Below are 19,662 nucleotides of genomic sequence, written 5' to 3'. Positions count from 1 at the left end.
TATCGAGTCATTTTGTAATCAATCAAGAAACCGTATATTCTAGTGACGAAAATATTATTGAGGGCCAAGATACTGAGTTAGATAGTGCTCACTTACTTAATGAACTAGCTGACGATAATAGTATTTTTAAAATTATTCAAAATATTTATAATAATTGTTTAGAAGAATCACATTCTCACAAAAATCAAGGCAATCATGATAATATGCAATATTGTCCAATGATTGCTAAGAAATTATTACAATTTTCTAAACTTATTCCGTGTTGGTCCGCGGTTATGGTTTCTATTTTTAAATTTGGAGAAATAACAGAAACAAGTGCTTCGTCTGAGAGCTTGTTTAATGATTTAAAAAATCGTACTTTTAAACATAAGACTCTACCACTACGGGTAGACGATTTTATTCAAATATACATCGATGATATTTTAGGCTCCATGAAAATTGTAGGCGCAAAACAAATAAAACAATACACGGACATTGAGAATTGCATTAGAACCGAAAATAAAGGGGATGAAATAAATAAAGATAAATCATTTGATCCAATTCAAGATTTATCTGTAAATTGTGAACAAATTGAAAAATTAGTATCGTTAAGTGAAAAAGGTCAATATAATGTAATAAGTACATCGCCAACCAAATATAGTTCATTAACTGATACAGAATATTTTCATGAAAAAGAGACGAATAATATAAAAAGCATATCACCAGCTACAAGTATTGATTTGTTATTAAGTGAAGAAGATACCGCAAGTATTGATGAAGAACAGGATAAAAATAAGAGAATAACAACAGCCACATTGTCACGATGTGACGAATTTGATAAATCAAGCGAGGACGAAAATATAGCAATTGAAAATTGGAAAGGACAAGGACATCAGCACAAAAAAAAAAAAGGAAATTATTTAGACGTGGACAGGAATATTTTATTTTACAACGATAATAGCAAAACTAAGTCACCAGTAATTGGTATACTTAAGAATGGTAATTGTCCTGAGCTACAAAGTATAAAAATTAATAATAGTCAATATACGCTTACTAATACTTGCGCATTTGATAGTTTGGTACAGATTTTATTCACGTCATATGCCGACAGCTTAGATTATTTCGAATTTATTGAAGTGAATATCGATTTCAAGCTTTTTGAGCTTATTTCTCGTGGTATAAGGGATGGAATTAATGTACAAAGTTACAGAAAACGAGCGATGATTTTAATTGAGATCTATAAACCACCTTTAAAATATCCAAAAGGGCATTTTCATTTAGACTGTTCATGTACAGAACATTTTATAGTTGAAAATATTTTTAAGAACTATGATTCATACCAAGAAAATAAAACATGTTTTAACTGCAAGGAAGAAAAGACAAGAAAATGTAGGACGATTGTTGTTAATTTACCTACAGCGGACTTGACTTTTTTTCTCGACGTTTTGAATGATATGTACTCAGATGATTACAAAAAATGTGACAGTTGTGATAAATATACAATAAAATGTAATTATACATTTGGAAAACAAATATTCATCGAACTTTTTGCCCCATCTTCCGAACGACAACTGCAGTTGAATAAGAACTTCGATGTTTCTCTGACCCTTTCCGAAATCCCACAAAGATTATATTTAAATGGAAACAATTTTACTTTGAGAGGAGTGATCAATTTCATTCCACCATTATCATTCAAAAATGATGCTATTGGTCACTACGTATCTTATTGTTGGAGAGAAAATTCAAATCGATGGGAACGTTATGATGATCTAAAATGCGCACCTAGGACAGTAAGACCAACAACAATAATCGCAAATTGTCAATTTATAATATATACAGTTTAACATAATTATTTTAAAATTTTATAAAAATGTTTTTTTTTTTTTTTTTTAAATTTTAATAGCAAGTTGCCAGATGTTTAACAGTATAGTGTAGAGGAATACATAATGAAAGTATGATCTAATAATAAATATTTGATTAAAAAGTTTACATTGTAATTTAATAGTCTGCGATTATAAACAAAATGTTATCCTAAATACTCATTAAGCTTTGATCACAACAGCTTAATACCTAATTAAAAACAGTATTATTAATGTTATACAAGTAAAATTATACAATAAATATATAATCATATGCAAATATATTAAAATCCGTAAAAATGTTTAACAATAAAACGTGTTTAAGTTAAGTTTGTAGTAATTAATGTTTATGATTTGTGATAAAATACAACAAAAGTAATTATTTAAAAAAAATAGTTATTATTGTAGGTACCAGAATTTTTAAGTTTTTTAGACTTAAGTAGGTATATAAGTATATAAAAAGACGGTTATTAAGATGTGAACAGGCATATTTTATAATGGAATGATAATAGCCAAGCCAAAACTCCCATTATTATTGGTATACGACTAGGTTAAGTGAGGTATAAAATACCTACGTGTCCCAAAAGCTTATCATTACATTCCTACAGCTAATAACCCGATGGAAATAGTAACTAATACTCAAGACCAACAAAAAAATAAATATCGTTCATCCTAGACTTAAAAACTGTGAACAACCAGTAAACACCTATAACCTATGCTACCCCATTTAACAATATTGTAGACTGATCAAACTTAAATAACATTGTAAAAACTAAAAAAACTTGTATAAACCTGAGTGTGAAAAAAAATCAAATCACATTATTTTTGAGGTTAAATTATATGCAATGTATTTTGTAGTTATGAGAATACCCTATCAATTTATCATTATATAATATATTTATAATATGTATTTATCAATTCCACACAAATATCCTGTTATGAAAAAAAATAATTATATTATACCGACTGCGCTGGTTACTGTACAACGTACATACTACATATGTTATCTACCTACCTTAAGATTTTTTCGAATCTAAAACTTATAAAAATGATTGAATCTAGACAAACCATAAGTTAAAACTAATTTTATATTTTATTGCATTTTTATTAAAATTATTTATTTATTTATTTTCATATTAGGTCATCTATTTAAAACACCTCTATCTTGGTTTATATGAATTATATGATACAAAAATATTAACAAATAAATAAATATACACCTGCTGCAATATATATATTTAGGCACTGTTATAATTATAATTATAAATATGTTACATATTACCTATGAATAAAATTCAAACTCTACTTTTTACATCAGTACCAACAAAAAAGTGATTATTAACATGTTATACGAAAGACGAGAATATTTTATTGTACAATGATAATAGCAAAATTTAAATACTCAATGTAGGTATACTAAAATATGGTAATATCACCGAACTCCGGATTATAAAAATTAACAATATACCATATAAATAATTAACAACAGCTAAATGGTGGATGGTGAATTTGATAGTTTAATACACTTTGTATTCTGCCTCCTTATGTTATTTGGAATTACCAACTTATAAATTAACTTTACAAATTACCTACTTAATATCTAAAAGGGCACTTCTAACCTTTCCTAGACCACTCGGGTAAATCACAAAAAACGGAGCACAAACAAACGGCTTTGGTCCGGATTCGATATTCGATGTTTGCAATTAGCATGTCCCCGGCACCGCCCAGAGTAAATCGCGAATAACCCTGGAAGGGATTGAGCACAAACGAAGGGATTTGCTGCACAAACCAGCACAAACGGAGCACAAACAAACGGCTTTGGTCCGGATTCGATATTCGATGTTTGCTAATAGCATGTCCCCGGCACCGCCCAGTGTAAATCGCGAATAACTATGGAAGGGATTGAGCACAAACGAAGGGATTTGCTGCACAAACCAGCACAAACGGAGCACAAACAAACGGCTTGGGTCTGGATTCGATATTCGATGTTTGCAATTAGCATGTCCCCGGCACCGCCCAGAGTAAATCGCGAATAACTCTGGAAGGGATTGAGCACAAACGAAGGGATTTGCTGCACAAACCAGCACAAACGGAGCACAAACGAAAGCCCCGGGTTTGAGTTCAAAATTTTAATTGGGCGGTGCCAGCATGTCTCCGGCACCGCCCAAGGTAAATCGCGAATAACTCTGGAAGGGATTGAGCACAAACGAAGGGATTTGCTGCACAAACTAGCACAAACGGGGCACAAACGAAAGCCCCGTGTTTTGATCCGAAATTCAAAATGGGCGGTGCCAGTGACATGGACCTATACTATAGGTTGTAGCGGTATCATACAATATTCGATTCATAATACCTTCGTTAATTTCTTTAGTTACTTCAGAAACATTTAATATACTGACTAAAACCTTTCCTGACCTTACTGTTCCTACCACATAGGCACAGTATACGTCCTTAATTAATTCTTGTTTAAGAACTATAACATCTTTATTTTCCATAGCCGGATCGGCAATTGGCACGGTCACAACTGTTTCAGTTCTTTGTTCCAACTTAAAACATAACTTATCCTTAATTATCTTATTAACTATCTTATTATTTATTACTAATGTGTTGTTTGCTACATCTATTACTGCATTATTATCCATTAAAAATTGTTGTCCCAAAATACCATCCTTAGGTATAGGGAACGAATCACGTACTACTTGAAATTCTGTTTCTATTTTAACATCATTAAATCTTAAGGTTATTTTTATTAATCCTACTGTTGGCACGATCTTATCGTTAATACCCTTTAAATATATATTTTTATCTTCCTGCATGAACACTTTCGGTTTCGCTTTCAGTTAGGTTAACATTAATTTCTTTTTGACTCATTAATTAATAGTCATAATAATTTAATTAAATAAATATAGGATTCTAGTTAAAATAATAATAATAATTTATAATAATTTTTTAAACTTAATCAAAATATAAGTGATACACTAGCGTAAAATAAATTAAATCGTTTATAATAATTAAATATACAATTAATAGCAGCGATGAATAAATACTAAACAAAATATTAAATTCGTATAACTAACGAATGGACAATTAAATAATAACACCGTTATTATATTCCCTATTAAAACCCCCCTTTTTTTTTTTATTCAAATTTTTTTTTTTTAACTTAATTAATCAATCCTATGACATCTATACTTAAATAGTGACTCCTACCAATTGTAATTATTAAATTAACTAAATTTTTTTTTTTTAACTTAATTAATCAATCCTAGGACATCTATACTTAAATAGTGAGTCCTACCAATATTGTATTAATTAAATTAATTCAATTTTATAATCAACTCAACACTTAAGGACTTATCCCGGTCTTAATAAAATTAATCTCAAAATATAGACTCACTGTCTTCAAATAAATTCACAAATATCAGGACTTACAACTTGGCCTATAAAATTCAATAAAACTCGACTTCAACTGTCGTAAAAATTCAAAATTCAATATAACTCGACTTCAATTGTCGTAAAAATTCAAAATTCAATATAACTCGACTTCAATTGTCGTAAAAATTCACATAAACGGAAGGACTTACTACACGGCCTATAAAATTCAATAAAACACGACTTCGATAATTGTCGTAGTAACTCACAAAAACATAAGGACTTACTTTACGACCTTCAAATAAATTCCCCCAATATGGACAACAATGTTCCAAAATAATTCACAAAACGTAAGGACTTACTACACGGCCTTCAAATAAAATTCTCAAATAAATTCACAAAATGTAAGGACTTACTACACGGCCTTAATAAATTCCCCCAATATGGACAACTATGTTCCAAAATAATTCACAAAACGTAAGGACTTAAAAAAAATACCTTGCGTTATCGGATGGTTGATTTAAAATAACACCCTTAAAATGTGAGCTACATACAGAGCATCGTCCGACAACAGTAACAAAATTATTTCCATTTCGACATACATGAGCTCTTTGGAACGATATACAGCATGGCAATTGAGTATGGATCCAAAAGTGTTCGGCTAGTATGGGTGTCCATTGATTCTGTTGTAATACTTGATGACTTTTAACATTTTGTTTTGGTCGATTTTTTTCATTCAGTCTATACACAATGTCATGCAGCTTGATCAACTTCCACTCATTAACAGAAAAAGTAAAAACAAACTTTGTTTTTGGTAGATCTTCATCTAAATTGCTACTATCGTCTGAACTATCTAAAAAAAAAAAATTAAATCTATATATGTAGCAATTTTGATTTTACTAGCCAAAATAATTTAATAAAATATTAAATTGTCCCAAAAATGATAAAATACCAATATATTAAACAAAAATATAAATAAAGAAATTACAATATAACAATAATTTATTTATGTAAATGAAAAATCATATGTTGATCTATTTTTGGGATCTATCTATCGGATTTTGTATAGGTATAGCGTATATATGATGAAAAGATTAATGGAAAAAAAAAATAATGTATGATCTTCTTTCAAGATGGTGAAATATAATGTACATGAGATTAAATATTCTTTAAGTGGTTGCCGTACTACTGTTTCGCTGTACATTGGGTATCGAGTATGTGATTATAATGGATGTGTTATATTTTAATTAAATTATAAATCTTTGCATACGAAAAACGATTCTGAGCGGAGATAGTATATCATTCGTTATCCTACCATAATTGTGTAAATAGTTTGACTCCCTTATTAAATGGTCTAGCTTTTTACTTTAGTGAAGAAGTTTTTATTGACAATAATTTAAAAAAAAATTACAGAGTTCAAAATTTGCTTATGGCTTAGCTCAAAAAGAGACAAAATATTTTGAAAATCCTACCATGTATGATAAGTGCTAATTGTAATATTTGGTGAAAGTTTCAAGTATTGCTATTAAAGCAACTCATAAGGAACTTTGCATTAATTCTTTAAGATCTTTACCAACTCCCACAAATATTTAACCAAAAAATGTTTAAATTTTTTTATAATAAATGTTACTAACCATTTTCATTCGGTGAATCAATAATAACATTAGATGTTAAAGTTTTTGAACAAATTGGAAATCCAAGTTTTTCCTTAATATCATACCGGTTTTTAAATACTAATGTATGTATAGCACTTTTAGAATTTCTGCCCATATTGGGTTAGTGACAACAGCTATTTCTGAAAAAGAAAAAATATAAAAATGCATCTTACACGTTACTATAGTTACAAAAGAACATTTTATTATTGACTTGCATACTTACTCATGTCACCTTTTTCGTCTTTGCTAACCACATTATCTTTAAAAGATAAAATAGCATCAACCACAACTGAAGGTGGAACACCACATTTTCGTCCAGCCATGTTTAATGATGATATTGTAAAAAAAAAAAACAATTAATATTATCAAAACAAATAAAAAAAAAGATAATTTAAAGTCAAATATAATTTCAAATTACAGTGATAAAAAAACAATATTTTGCTATGAAAATCACATGTACTCGGCCTAATCGACAAATTACGAATGATCATTTAATTATTTCAATTAAGAACAAGTTCTTGTCAATTATAAAAATAATATTAATATTTTATTTTATTTAAATGATTGAAAAATTATTTTAGTTTATTTTCAAATTATTTAATTATATTAATAATAATATAATAATAATACTTTATTTTATTTAAACTCTAGGGTTAGGTACACAAATCCAAAATATTATTTTAAGCAGTGGCGCATTTATTAGATTATGCATAGGCCATAGGGATATTTCATATATGTATATTGTATAGCCATTTATAAATTACAAATTTGAAATGAATAATATAATATAACATCTATTTACACATGTTTTGAATCGTTTACCAACGCGACTCAACAGGGCAAGTGACTTGTACGCGTGATCACGATGGCACCGCGTGCGGAATGTGCTAACGTTTTCTGCCACTGCCAATTATGGCATTATTATAATTACAAATAAAACTATAAATAATAATATGCTACTACTACGGTATAATAATAAATAATAAATACATTTTTTTGTAGGAATTATAAGAAATTATACACTTTAGGTTTCAAAAAAGATTACCTATAAGATCTTATTTACGGAGACCATAATGAAGGATTTTTTTTATTTTTATATAATATATTTATATATCGTCATAATACACCAATTACTCCCGAAGAACACTATTTACACTATTAAGAACACACAATAATTTCATATAACACTTTATAACTGCTTTGTTCAACAGTGTCACAGACCACAGTGACCACTTCACATAACTACATGAGGCGACTGACGTTGAAGGAACCACATTTGTCTACTCTTATAACTTATATATTATTATCGCTTTAACTATAGTACACGAGGCGAAAAGTGAGCCGCGATCGTTGCGCGTCAAGCGGTCATTTTTTCTGGTTTCAGGGGTTCTACGTTTGTGTGCAATGGAAACAGCTGGCGCGCATTTTAAAAACGGCAGGTGGTAATTTATTGTACAATTGATTGTATTTTGGAGACCAATTTATTTTCTTTTAGCAGTAGGGGGTAGTGCTGCAGCTGTTGCATACCACAATATTTTGTTAAGGTTTGGTTAGTCATTCGACATTCGAGATACGAGTTTACACGTGTTTTTATTCGTTTATTATCTACGTTTGTAATCATATTTCCCGCGTTCTTACATGGTTGGTTTTTAAAGTGCGCGCTTTTAAAGTTTGAATGTTAATAGTATTTTTAATTATTTCTTTAATAATTACTCGTATACAAAAATAGTTTTAAAATGGCATATCAAGACACACATTCTCAAACGAAGAAAGTTATTTTTCATGTTTATAATTATTTCAAAACATTGGCTGGTGACAAAGGTAAGCCAGAAATTAGTAATTTTTTTCGTCAAACTCGTGAAATGACTGCTGAAGCGTGTGGCGTAAGTCTTGCTTGTGTTAAACGAGTTTGTGCTGAAGGGAAAAAAATGACTGTGGGTGAAAATCAACTAGCTGCCGAACCTTCTTCATTTAAGTCTCCAAGGAAATCTTATAAACGTGCCAAACCTATGACCAACTTAGACGATTTTGACAATGAAGTTGTCAGAAGAACAGTTCATAGTTTTTATGATAATGGTCAGTATCCAACTAGTGCAAAAATATTGAGAGCGTTGCATGAAAAAATTAATTATTCGGGTTCACAATGGTCCGTGCGACATATTTTGCGTAGTTTAAATTTCAAATACAAAAAATGTAATGATGGGCGTAAATTTCTAATGGAAAGAAATGATATTATTTGTTCTCGGGTTAAGTTTTTGAGAAAAATGAACGAGTTCAGACGTAATAACGATACAAGGCCAATAGTTTACTTAGACGAAACATGGGTAAACCAAAATCATACGCGAGGACACATATGGCAAAACTCCGACAACACCGAAGGATTAAAAGTACCTATTGGAAAGGGCGGTCGGCTTATTGTGTGTCATGCTGGGTCACCTTCATTTGGTTTTGTCAAAAATTCAAAACTGGTTTTTCGTTGCAAGTCGGGATCGCAGGCAGACTATCATTCTCAAATGAACGCCACCATTTTTCAAAAATGGTTTATAGATATGTTGGGCAATTTAGAAGAACCTTGTATAATTGTAATGGACAATGCCTCATACCATTCTACCTTAACAGAAGAATATCCTAAGGCAAATACTCGAAAGGCAGATGTACAAAAATGGTTACAAGACAAATCTGTAGACTTTTCTCCAGTAGAGACATTAAGCGAACTACGGGAAAAAGTCAAATTGACGATTCCAAAAGAAAAAAAATATAAATTGGACGAAATTGCACTTCAAATGGGCCATGAAGTGGTAAGACTTCCTCCTTACCACTGCCAATATAACCCAATCGAATTAATCTGGGCGCAAGTTAAGGGTAAAGTCGCGGAAAAAAATAACACCTTCAAAATGGCAGATATAGAAGTGTTAGTAAATAGTGCTTTAGATGCAGTCACAGCAGAAGATTGGGCAAAATGTGGCGACCACTGCGATAAAATTCAAGAAGACGATTTGGTGAAAGAAGGATTAAGAGATGAAATTTTGGAGCCTATTATAATGACAATTAATCCCGGCGACAGTTCTACTGACGAAGACGATGATGAAGACGATATGATTAATTAAAAAAAAATGTATTATAATATGTATTAATCGTGTTATTTGTATTTTATGTATTACTTGTGTTATTTGTATTTTATTTTTATTTTTTATTATAATTTATTAAAAAAATCTACATTACGTCGTTTGAAATTACTTTATAGGCGGGAAAACAGTAAGAATAGGCGGAGTAACCCTGACGAAAAATAGCCGCTTGGCGCGCGACGATCGCGGCTCACTTTTCACCTCGCGTACTATAGTTTCTATTTTGCTACACCTATTAAAACATTCTGAATTAGATATACTAAATGTTGTTTTAAATTACATAAATATTTACTTAATTTAATCAACAGTTAAATATTTAATAATATTTATTTTTAGATTCTGAGCGAAGCGATGAATGTATTAATTTTACAATGATGTGTGTTTTTTTATTAATTTTTTAATTTTTTTTTATTTTTGTGTCTGTCATCACCTTTTAGGACAGTAAAAGTGCTTGGATTTTCTTCAATAGTAACTTTTCTGATAGGAAAGTGAATCTAGTTGGTACTTTGGGGGGTCAAAAATAAAAATTTCCCAGTAGTTTTCACAAGCGACGTGAAAAACAAAAGAAAAATTAAGGAAAAACGGGAATTTTTACGCAAAATCTGTTTTCGAGAAAATAGATTTTGGTTTTTGGTGTAACTCTAAAATAAATGACCGTAGGGACATGAAATTTTGACTGAATGTTTATATTAGCATTTTCTATACACCATAAAATTTACAAAATATTTTGACTCTTTTTGAGCTGTTTACGGACATTGTCAGTTTTCAATTTTTTTAGTTTTTTTTTCTATAAATATCAATAGAATTTTATTTGTTGAGTAAAAAAGCTTGAAAATTTAATAGAAGGCTCCTAGGTTATTGTTTCAAAGGCAGATGAAAAAAAATTAAAAATCCTTAGTCACAGTTTTTATTTATAAGCATTTAAAGTTCAAATTTTGACAAAATAATGAAAAATCACGAAAATTAGCAAACTATTTTGAGTTGAGAATTCATAAAAATTTTTCGTTTTAAATCTAAGATTTGAAAATGTAATATAAGATTACTCATAAGTTTGTCTACCTTTATCAAAAAAAAAAATGTCTACAAGAAACTTAAATTAAATTTTTATGAGCGTCTGAAATTTATATTTTTACAACATTTGATATTCAGTGGATTTCTCATGTACAATTTTCTTATTTTATTGTAATTAAAAAAGGAATGACTGTAGATACTTGAAAATTTCACTGAATGTTTATATTAGCATTTTCTATACATGATAAAATTTTGAAAATATTTTGACTCTTTTTGAGCTGTTTACGGACGTTGTCAGTTTTCAATTTTTTTAGTTTTTTTTCTACAAATATCAATAACATTTTATTTGCTGGGTAAAAAAGCGTGAAAAATTAATATAAGGCTCCTGATATATCATTCTAAAAGTAGTTAAAAAATATTAAAAATACATAGGCACAATTTTTTTTTATAAGCATTTAAAGTTCAAATTTTGACAACATTTATCAAATTTATAATTTATTAATTATTTTGTGGTTAAAAATGTATAAAATGTTTAACTTTTAGGGCTAAGGATTGAAAATTTAAAACAAGGCTTCACGTAAATAGGTTATATATAAATTACTTTATTCACAATAATATCATCAAATATACTTGGTAATATCATAGGCTGACTGACAGTTTTCGCTCAGAATCGTTTTTCTTATACAATGATATTATATCATTGAATTCAAATTTAACACCATCCATTACAGTGACCCACTTGTAACCAACTGTACAGCAGAGCGACATCCACTTATCCACCTTTTTATATATTATGAATGATACAAACGGTGGGTATACCCTTAATTAATACGTAGCATGTACACATTTACCTACATTATCCTAAATACCTACCTAATTAAGTTAGTGGTAAATATATGTATAAAAATTAAAAATGTTGATATGTATTTAACGGTATGCTAAATATTTGCATTTTAATAAAATAATATTAATTTATACTTTTCATCAGTGATCAGTATAATAATTAACTATTGTTTTTATGGCAGCAAACGGTAAAATCGCCAAAACGGTTTTTTAGCCATTAAAAAATGTCGTGCGAATTCCGGTGACTGTCGTGCGAATTCATGCTAATGGCGTGCTAAATATTGGCGGTATCACTTTTGCAAAAATCGCAAAATTTCTCTAATGGGCCGGGCTGGCGCAACGGTAAAATCGCCAAAACGGGTTTATAGCCATTAAAAAATGTCGTGCGAATTCATGCTAATGGCGTGCTACATATTGGCATATATATAAAGTCGATAGACGATAAGTATATTTTTTCTATTGGGCCGGGCTGGCGCAACATTGCTCCAGCTCGGCCCATTAAATTTTGAGTTTTGCAGTTAAACCAATACCATGCAAATTTTAATTTTAGTCATGCAATTTCATGCTAATTGCATGTTAAATATTGGTGCAAAAATTTTCCAATATTTCGAAATGGGCCGGGCTGTCGCAACGTACGTCTCGAAACCACACTCTTGACGGAACAGAGAGTACCGTACTCTGTTCTCTGTACACAACTAAAAATCTGTACATGATATTGTAGTTTTCGGCTACCTGCATCTACCACGAAATAAAAAGTCAGTTTAAATTCGTATTCGTTTGCGTTTATCTTATTGTATTCATTTGGTCACCTTACACCTCACCACACCATCCACGCGGCTCCCCAAAGGTCAGCATCAGGGCGAATAGGGTCACATTATTATTTTGCACTAAAAATGTATTCACACTGTCCATGAGGTGAATAGGGTCAGTAAAATAGATTTTTTTAATTGTTAAGTTATACCTATAAAATATATTGCTCAGTGAAAAATAGTTATATAAGTAACAATGAAAAGAAACACAATTTAAAAATTAAATTAATTAATAAAATTTTTTATTTTTGGATTAAAAATACAATGTTAAAACAATAGGTAGGTAATGATATTTTTTAACAATATCAAATAAGCACCTTCATATAAAAATAAAAATAAACAAAACTTGAGCTTTATAGAATTTTCCTTAACCCGTTATTTAGTACGCATAATAATATTTTCTTTTTTTATAGTACTAATATTACAAAGCAGCTAGACTTCTTTTTATGTTTTGACACATACGTTGAGATATACTTTCTTTTTGTCGCTTTAAAAACGATTTTACCCAATCCATACCAGGATAATTATTTTTAAAGCGTTTCATAGTACAGCCAATTTGATCTAAGTGATATTTAACAAACATTCTTAATTCTAGTTCTGATACTGGATAACACCAATCAGCACATTTAATTATGTAGGCCACCAACGTTTGCTCAATATCTACTTACAGGAAAAGTAATTTGACCACCAATTTTGTTTACTTGCAGATTATTGTTAGGTTTGTATTTTGTATAGTAGCGTTGCAGTTTTTGATATTTTATAATATTTTCGATATGGATCATTGGTTAAAAACTGGTAGCTTTAGTAAAAGGAAAACTACAGAACAGTATTATCCAAGTGCAAGATTATGTAATAAAATATTATGTCTACTACATTTTATATCTGTTTTATAATAATAAATATTATTTGATGACTAAATTGAAAATTCCTACTTCATTATACATTATCTTACATAAATATTAAGTATATACTAATGTACTTATAAGCAAAAAATATACGTCAACAAATATTTACCTTAATATAATCTTGTAGTTCTTCAATAAATTATTGCAGTGCATACTTCCGGAATTATGGACAAGATGGATGATTTTGATACTTTAAAGAGTAACGATAAACTTGCAAAAGAATCACCTGTGGCTAAGTATCTGAGAGTTAGAGCCAGTCTTTCATTTGCTGGTATAGATAGCCTAAACTGTGTATCTTCTTTTTTTATTTTGGGTTCAATAACATTTAGTAAATTTTTGAATGTTTCAGCAGTTTTTGAAATGGTCTCCGTCTTCATTTTTTAAGTCATTAAGTAACATACTACCACATACTATAGTGATACCAATTTTTGTTCCGATACAGCGATCGCATCCACCAACGACGTATTTTTCTTGGTTTTTTTTTTCACCAATAATTTTGTGGTAATAGCACACGCACAAGCTAGTAATATATCATTGGCATCTTCACAAATACGTCATTTTCAACAACAAAATATATTCACTAAATAATTTAAATAATTTAAAAAGCAACAAATTTAACAGACAGTACACTAGTTCACTAGAGCAGGGGTCTCCAAACTTTTTTATTGAAGGGCCACAAAAAATATCAAATGCTCTTAGCGGGCCAAAAGTTTATTAACAAATATAATTTTTAATTTTATGAAAATATAGGTATACAAATATAAGTTAACTTTAAATCTTTTTATAAAATATTGTCTACAATATACTTAAATATAATTTGGTAATTTATCTAACCGTAATTTCTCAGTAAATTTTGAAAAAGTTGTCTTATGTTTCGTTTCATAATGCCTTCGAATATTGTACTCCTTAAATACAGAAATACTTTCTTTGCATATTAAAGAAATTATTTTGTCACCTGAATAAATTACGAAATAATCCAACGACCACTTTTCATTGAAAACACGACATTCTGAATCTATTTTCCTTTTGAATCCTCTTCCTGACATGTCGAATTGGTTAATTAATAGGTAAAGAATAATATTTATAATAAAGGCACTGCAAACTTAGACATGTAACTGTACAAACGTTATGAAATGATTTCGTCGTACCACTCGTCTATGTGACTAATCTCTCCGTTATCGACGTTAAAACTAAAAATATAAAAGGAAATTGCAATGTCTGTCATCATAAATTATGATACGTGCCCGCGATAACGACTTTTTAAATTACACATATCTAGATATCTATATTTTATTTACCGTCTTATGGGTGCTGCGGGCCGTTTAAAACTTGTTCGGGGGCCGTATCCGGCCCGCGGGCCGTAGTAACCTAACCCTGCACTAGAGAGTAGTGTGCTCATCACAGAATATTTCAAACCAAAAATTCTAGAGAACAAGCCCGAGCGGTGGCGAACAGTTCCGAACACAGCAATGTAAACGGTGATGCCGAATTCGCGTACGTATGTGTTCGGTAGCAATAGTTCGCATTCATTTGCGTTCGTTCGCGTTCGCAGCCTAATGTAAACGCACCTTAACGTGAACGTGAACGAATTTCAATTTTCTAGTGAACGTTCCGAACACCGGTAGTACCCAAGTATAAATTAAATATACCTATAAGTAGTATATAAATGTATGTTCTGGCTCACTTCATATATATCAATAAAAGATCACAAAGAAAACAATGTGCAAAAAGATCAGAAAATTGAAATGCAATAATAATTAAAATATTTTCCGCAAAACTTAATTATTAAAAATAAAAATCTAAATACAATAATAATTAAAATATTTTTTAATATAATTGTTCTATTAAAAATAAAAAAATAAATGCAAAAATGTATTAAAAAGAAATTGAAAAAATTAATTTAAAAATTAAAAATATAATAAATAATAAAATAATGGAAACAACTATCAATGATTTTAATAAATTACGAAAAAATGAAATGCAAAACGAAATAGAAAACTCAATATTAAATAATGAAATCTTTGTTAAGTTTTGTAAATATGAATACTATAATACTAATAATAAAAATATTAAAATTAAAATTATGAAAAATAATCTAAATAAAATTCCAATTAAAGGAAATATTTTAATTGTCGATCATGGACACAATATTTCTGGAAATGGAAAACCTTATGCTTCTAAAATACTAGAATCGCCAACATGGCTTGAAATTTGTAAAATAGCTAATGATTTAATAAATACAACCGGTACTTATTTTTTCAAATATCTCCATGATATTTGTGTTGTTCAAAATTTCGGAAATATTAAAATATGTTGTCTTAGCATGGGAGGTACAGATTCCGATCACAAAATGCTTAGAATATAATAATATAATTAATTAAATTTTTTAATAGAATTGTTCTATTAAAAAAATATTTGATATTTAACGCGCACCCGAATAGGGTGCGCGTTATTAAAATCCAAAAATCTTTGAAAACGATTTTACACTATGATACTATGAGGGGGACTTATAAAGAATTAAAAACAAAAAGGTTTGATGTAAAAATAAACATTCCAACATAAATAGCAACGGAGTTATACTTAAATGAAAAATATGAAGCGGGGGGTAAACTTTTAATATGTAGTGTAGATAACCATATAAAACATATCTGTGTTGATCCGCCTTGATTTTATAAAATATTAAATGAAATATAGGACTTGTAATATTTAACTTTGTATAATTATACGAACTCATTATTAATAAAAAAATGCAAAAAATTTGCAAAATATCTGTGTTGTACAGACATCCAGAATGGTGGCCACCTCTCACTTTTTTTTATTTTTTTATTTTTTATTTTTTTAACTGGTTGTCTGTACAACAGAGATATTTTTTTTTACCTAAGCACTGTGACGTGGTGGGTTAGACAGGTATTTATTTGTAGAATTTAAAGTCAGAGGTGGACATTATATACGTCAGTCTTGGAACAAGACTGAGGTAGATACAAATCAAGGTGACAACGTAGGCCGCACCACGTGACAACCTACATTCGCATGTAAATCACCAATCGCCCGAAGCGCAACAATTGCCGGCTTTATAATGCCCCCCACCTAATTTCAAATCCTACTACGAGAACAAACACAGTAGGAACAAATCTGCTGCAGTCAGATTCGAACCTAATATGTTCAGTCTCAAAACACACGCCTTAACCCACCGCGCCACAATGCTTAGGCATGTAATGTATACTATGTAACACTATTTAAATAGTGTTAAGCTAGTATAATTGTATCACATTGTATACTATAATATATAATACTTACGAAGTATTATATTCACACTGTATAGTAGTCAGCAGATAACATTCTACAACAGGATGTTAAAAAATAATCAGTCTAGCTATATATTATTATTATTATTATTCGAATCATTTAATTCCTCTTTTATTAATTTACGTAGTTTGTTTAGTGAAATTAAAATTTCATTATAATATCTGCTTTTAATAAAACTTAAAATATTTTCGAAACAACTATTATGAATTAATTTTAGTTTATTGTTATATCTATATTTTAAAAAATTTTCGAAACAACATTTATTTATTACATCATCCCATAACATATTATCAATGTCACTATCATTAAATATATGTCTTAGGATATTACGTTGTTGTTCAATCAATTTTAAAAGTGATTCCAATTTTTCATTTACCATTTCTTTTATTTATTATAAAAAATAAAAAAATTTTTTTTAAACAGTATTTAAAATTATATTAATTTCTAAATAACATACTATATTTAAAAACGTAAAAACATAAAAAAACGACTCGTTAACGTAAAAAAACGACTCGTTAACATAAAAAAACGACTCGTTAACGTAAAAAAAACGACTCGTTAACGTAAAAAACAACGACTCGTTAATATTATAGGATATAAATAAATTAAAAAGATAACTACTATTTTAAAAGTAAATTCGTAAGTGTTATATTCTAATTAAATTTTCAATGTTTAAAAAATTTAATTTTTTTTGTAATAAATAATAGTAATGGAAAATAAAAATCAAATTAATGAATTATGTTTGCCAAAAACTATAAAAACGATAGATGCTAATAATGTAAAAAACGAATTTGGTCCCTATGAAATCAAGGATAAAATTTATAAAATTTACAAACATGAACTAAATAAAGTGGAATCGTTTCGCAAATCATGTGTAATATTCAATAAATTTAATAAAATATTACAAATAAAGTACAAGAATCAAGAAAATACTTTTACAACGGAAGAAATGGATGAAATATTACCGATACGAGCAATGTATTATTGCACTCATGATTGGAATCAAGGTGCAATATCTGAATTTATTGATTTTCGAAAAAACTGGAAATTTCCTATTTTGTATTCTCAGGTTCGTGGCGATTATATTCCAACTTGGGATCAATGGGAATGTTTTGGTATGATAAAGTCTGAAATTACAATATCCGAATTTATTAAAAATTTTAATTCGATTTTTAATAACACATTTTTCTATAATTACATAGATAACAATGATAAATTATGGTTATCAATTGATATAATTTCGGATTATCATTTTAGTCCATATGCTCTAACTCCACAAAATGATGATACAGATGAAGAATATGAATGTGGAAATATTAATAGTGAAAAAAAAATTGCTAATAAAATAGAAATAATCGAACAACAACGACTTGTTAAAAAAAAAACGACTCGTTAACTCGTTATTTTTTAATAGAAATATTTCTATTAAAAAAAATTATGATATTTAAATAAATTTTTTATAATTTTCAATAAATTCTAAACATAAATGACCACATATAGGTGGATCATTATAGTATTGAAATTGGGAAACAGTACAAAAAAGATTATCTTTACCCAAATATTTTAAAAATTCTTTTGGTGGCTCACCAACTATATGACCAAATGGGTCAAAATATATTTTAAATGTATTGTTTATTTTTTTCCATGCAACCCAATGAGAACCATTTTGAGTAGAATCATTTAAATTAAATACTCCACATTCATTTTCCCATGGTGTTGTAGGTAATTCATTTAACATAAAACACCCTCTATAATTTTTTATTTTATTTCCAAAGTAATTTATATCTATATTACTCAATGGGTCAATTTTTATATTATTTTCTTTAATCCAAAACCGTGTATAAATACCTTCAAATTTTTCAATATTATTTCTAAATGTTTTTATTTCAAATTTATTCATTTTTTTAATTTTTTTTTCAATATTTTTTTTTTTTTTTTCAAACCAGAACCTTGTGATCTAATTTTTTCCATCTCTTTATTATGTCGAATTGTTTCTTCTTCCAATTTTTTTTTATGTTTAGCATCAGTTATTGCTGTATAAACTGCACTTGCACCTGCAGCCGCAGCACTTAAACCTTCAATCACAGCAATAGCTATTGGTAAAAATCCACCTTTTTTAATTTGAACATGTTTAAGTTCTAATCTTGATCTGGTATTATTTTTTTTAGCGTTTTTTAATTTTCTTATTTGTTCTGGCTCAAGAATAAATTTATGTTTTCCACTATCAATTTGATTATTTTCAATTAGAATTGATACATCTTTATTATTTTTATGAGCTTCCAATATTTTATTAAATTGTTTTTTATTTAAATTTAGATTCATTTTATAATACAAAAAAAAAATAAATTAAATTAAATTCATTCCAAATCGTCTTTTAACATTCATTACATTTGATGTAAAAATGGCTGCAGTTTTTTCACCTATAGACTATGAGGATCATAAAATCTTTCCATTGCTTTTTGTTCTAAAATTTTATCAGCAATATGTCTTGTTTTAGTATCTTTATTATCTTTATAAAAATAATCATGTTCTCTCGCAGCTTCATCTAATTTGTTTATAGGTTTTTTATTTTTTTCTAACTTTGTTCCCGGTCCTAAATAATTATAACCAGGCCAATGTATTTGAGGTAAACTTGAACAATTCAAAAGAAAATTAACAATTCCTGAACCTGTAATAATTTTCTTTGGTAAACATGAAACATATGATGATAAATAATCTGCACCAATAATAGGTATATCAATTAATTTTTCCATTTCTCTAATACAAATATTAAGAATATCAAGTTTTTCATCATGGTA

General features: G+C 28.7%; 1 protein-coding gene across 1 annotated transcript; it reads left to right on the top strand.

Annotated features, from left to right (window-relative positions):
• Nucleotides 1-8,601: 8,601 nt before the first annotated feature.
• On the top strand, nucleotides 8,602-9,972 carry LOC132933146 (uncharacterized). Its single transcript, XM_060999466.1, has one exon. It carries the CDS (start codon nucleotides 8,602-8,604, stop codon nucleotides 9,970-9,972), a length of 1,371 nt encoding a protein of 456 aa, XP_060855449.1.
• Nucleotides 9,973-19,662: the final 9,690 nt, after the last annotated feature.

The sequence above is a fragment of the Metopolophium dirhodum genome, chromosome 1 (genome assembly GCF_019925205.1).
Source record: "Metopolophium dirhodum isolate CAU chromosome 1, ASM1992520v1, whole genome shotgun sequence".
NCBI lineage: Eukaryota > Metazoa > Arthropoda > Insecta > Hemiptera > Aphididae > Metopolophium > Metopolophium dirhodum.
The sequence above is the reverse complement of the archived record's forward strand: the minus strand, read 5'-3'. Positions and strand labels throughout refer to the sequence as shown.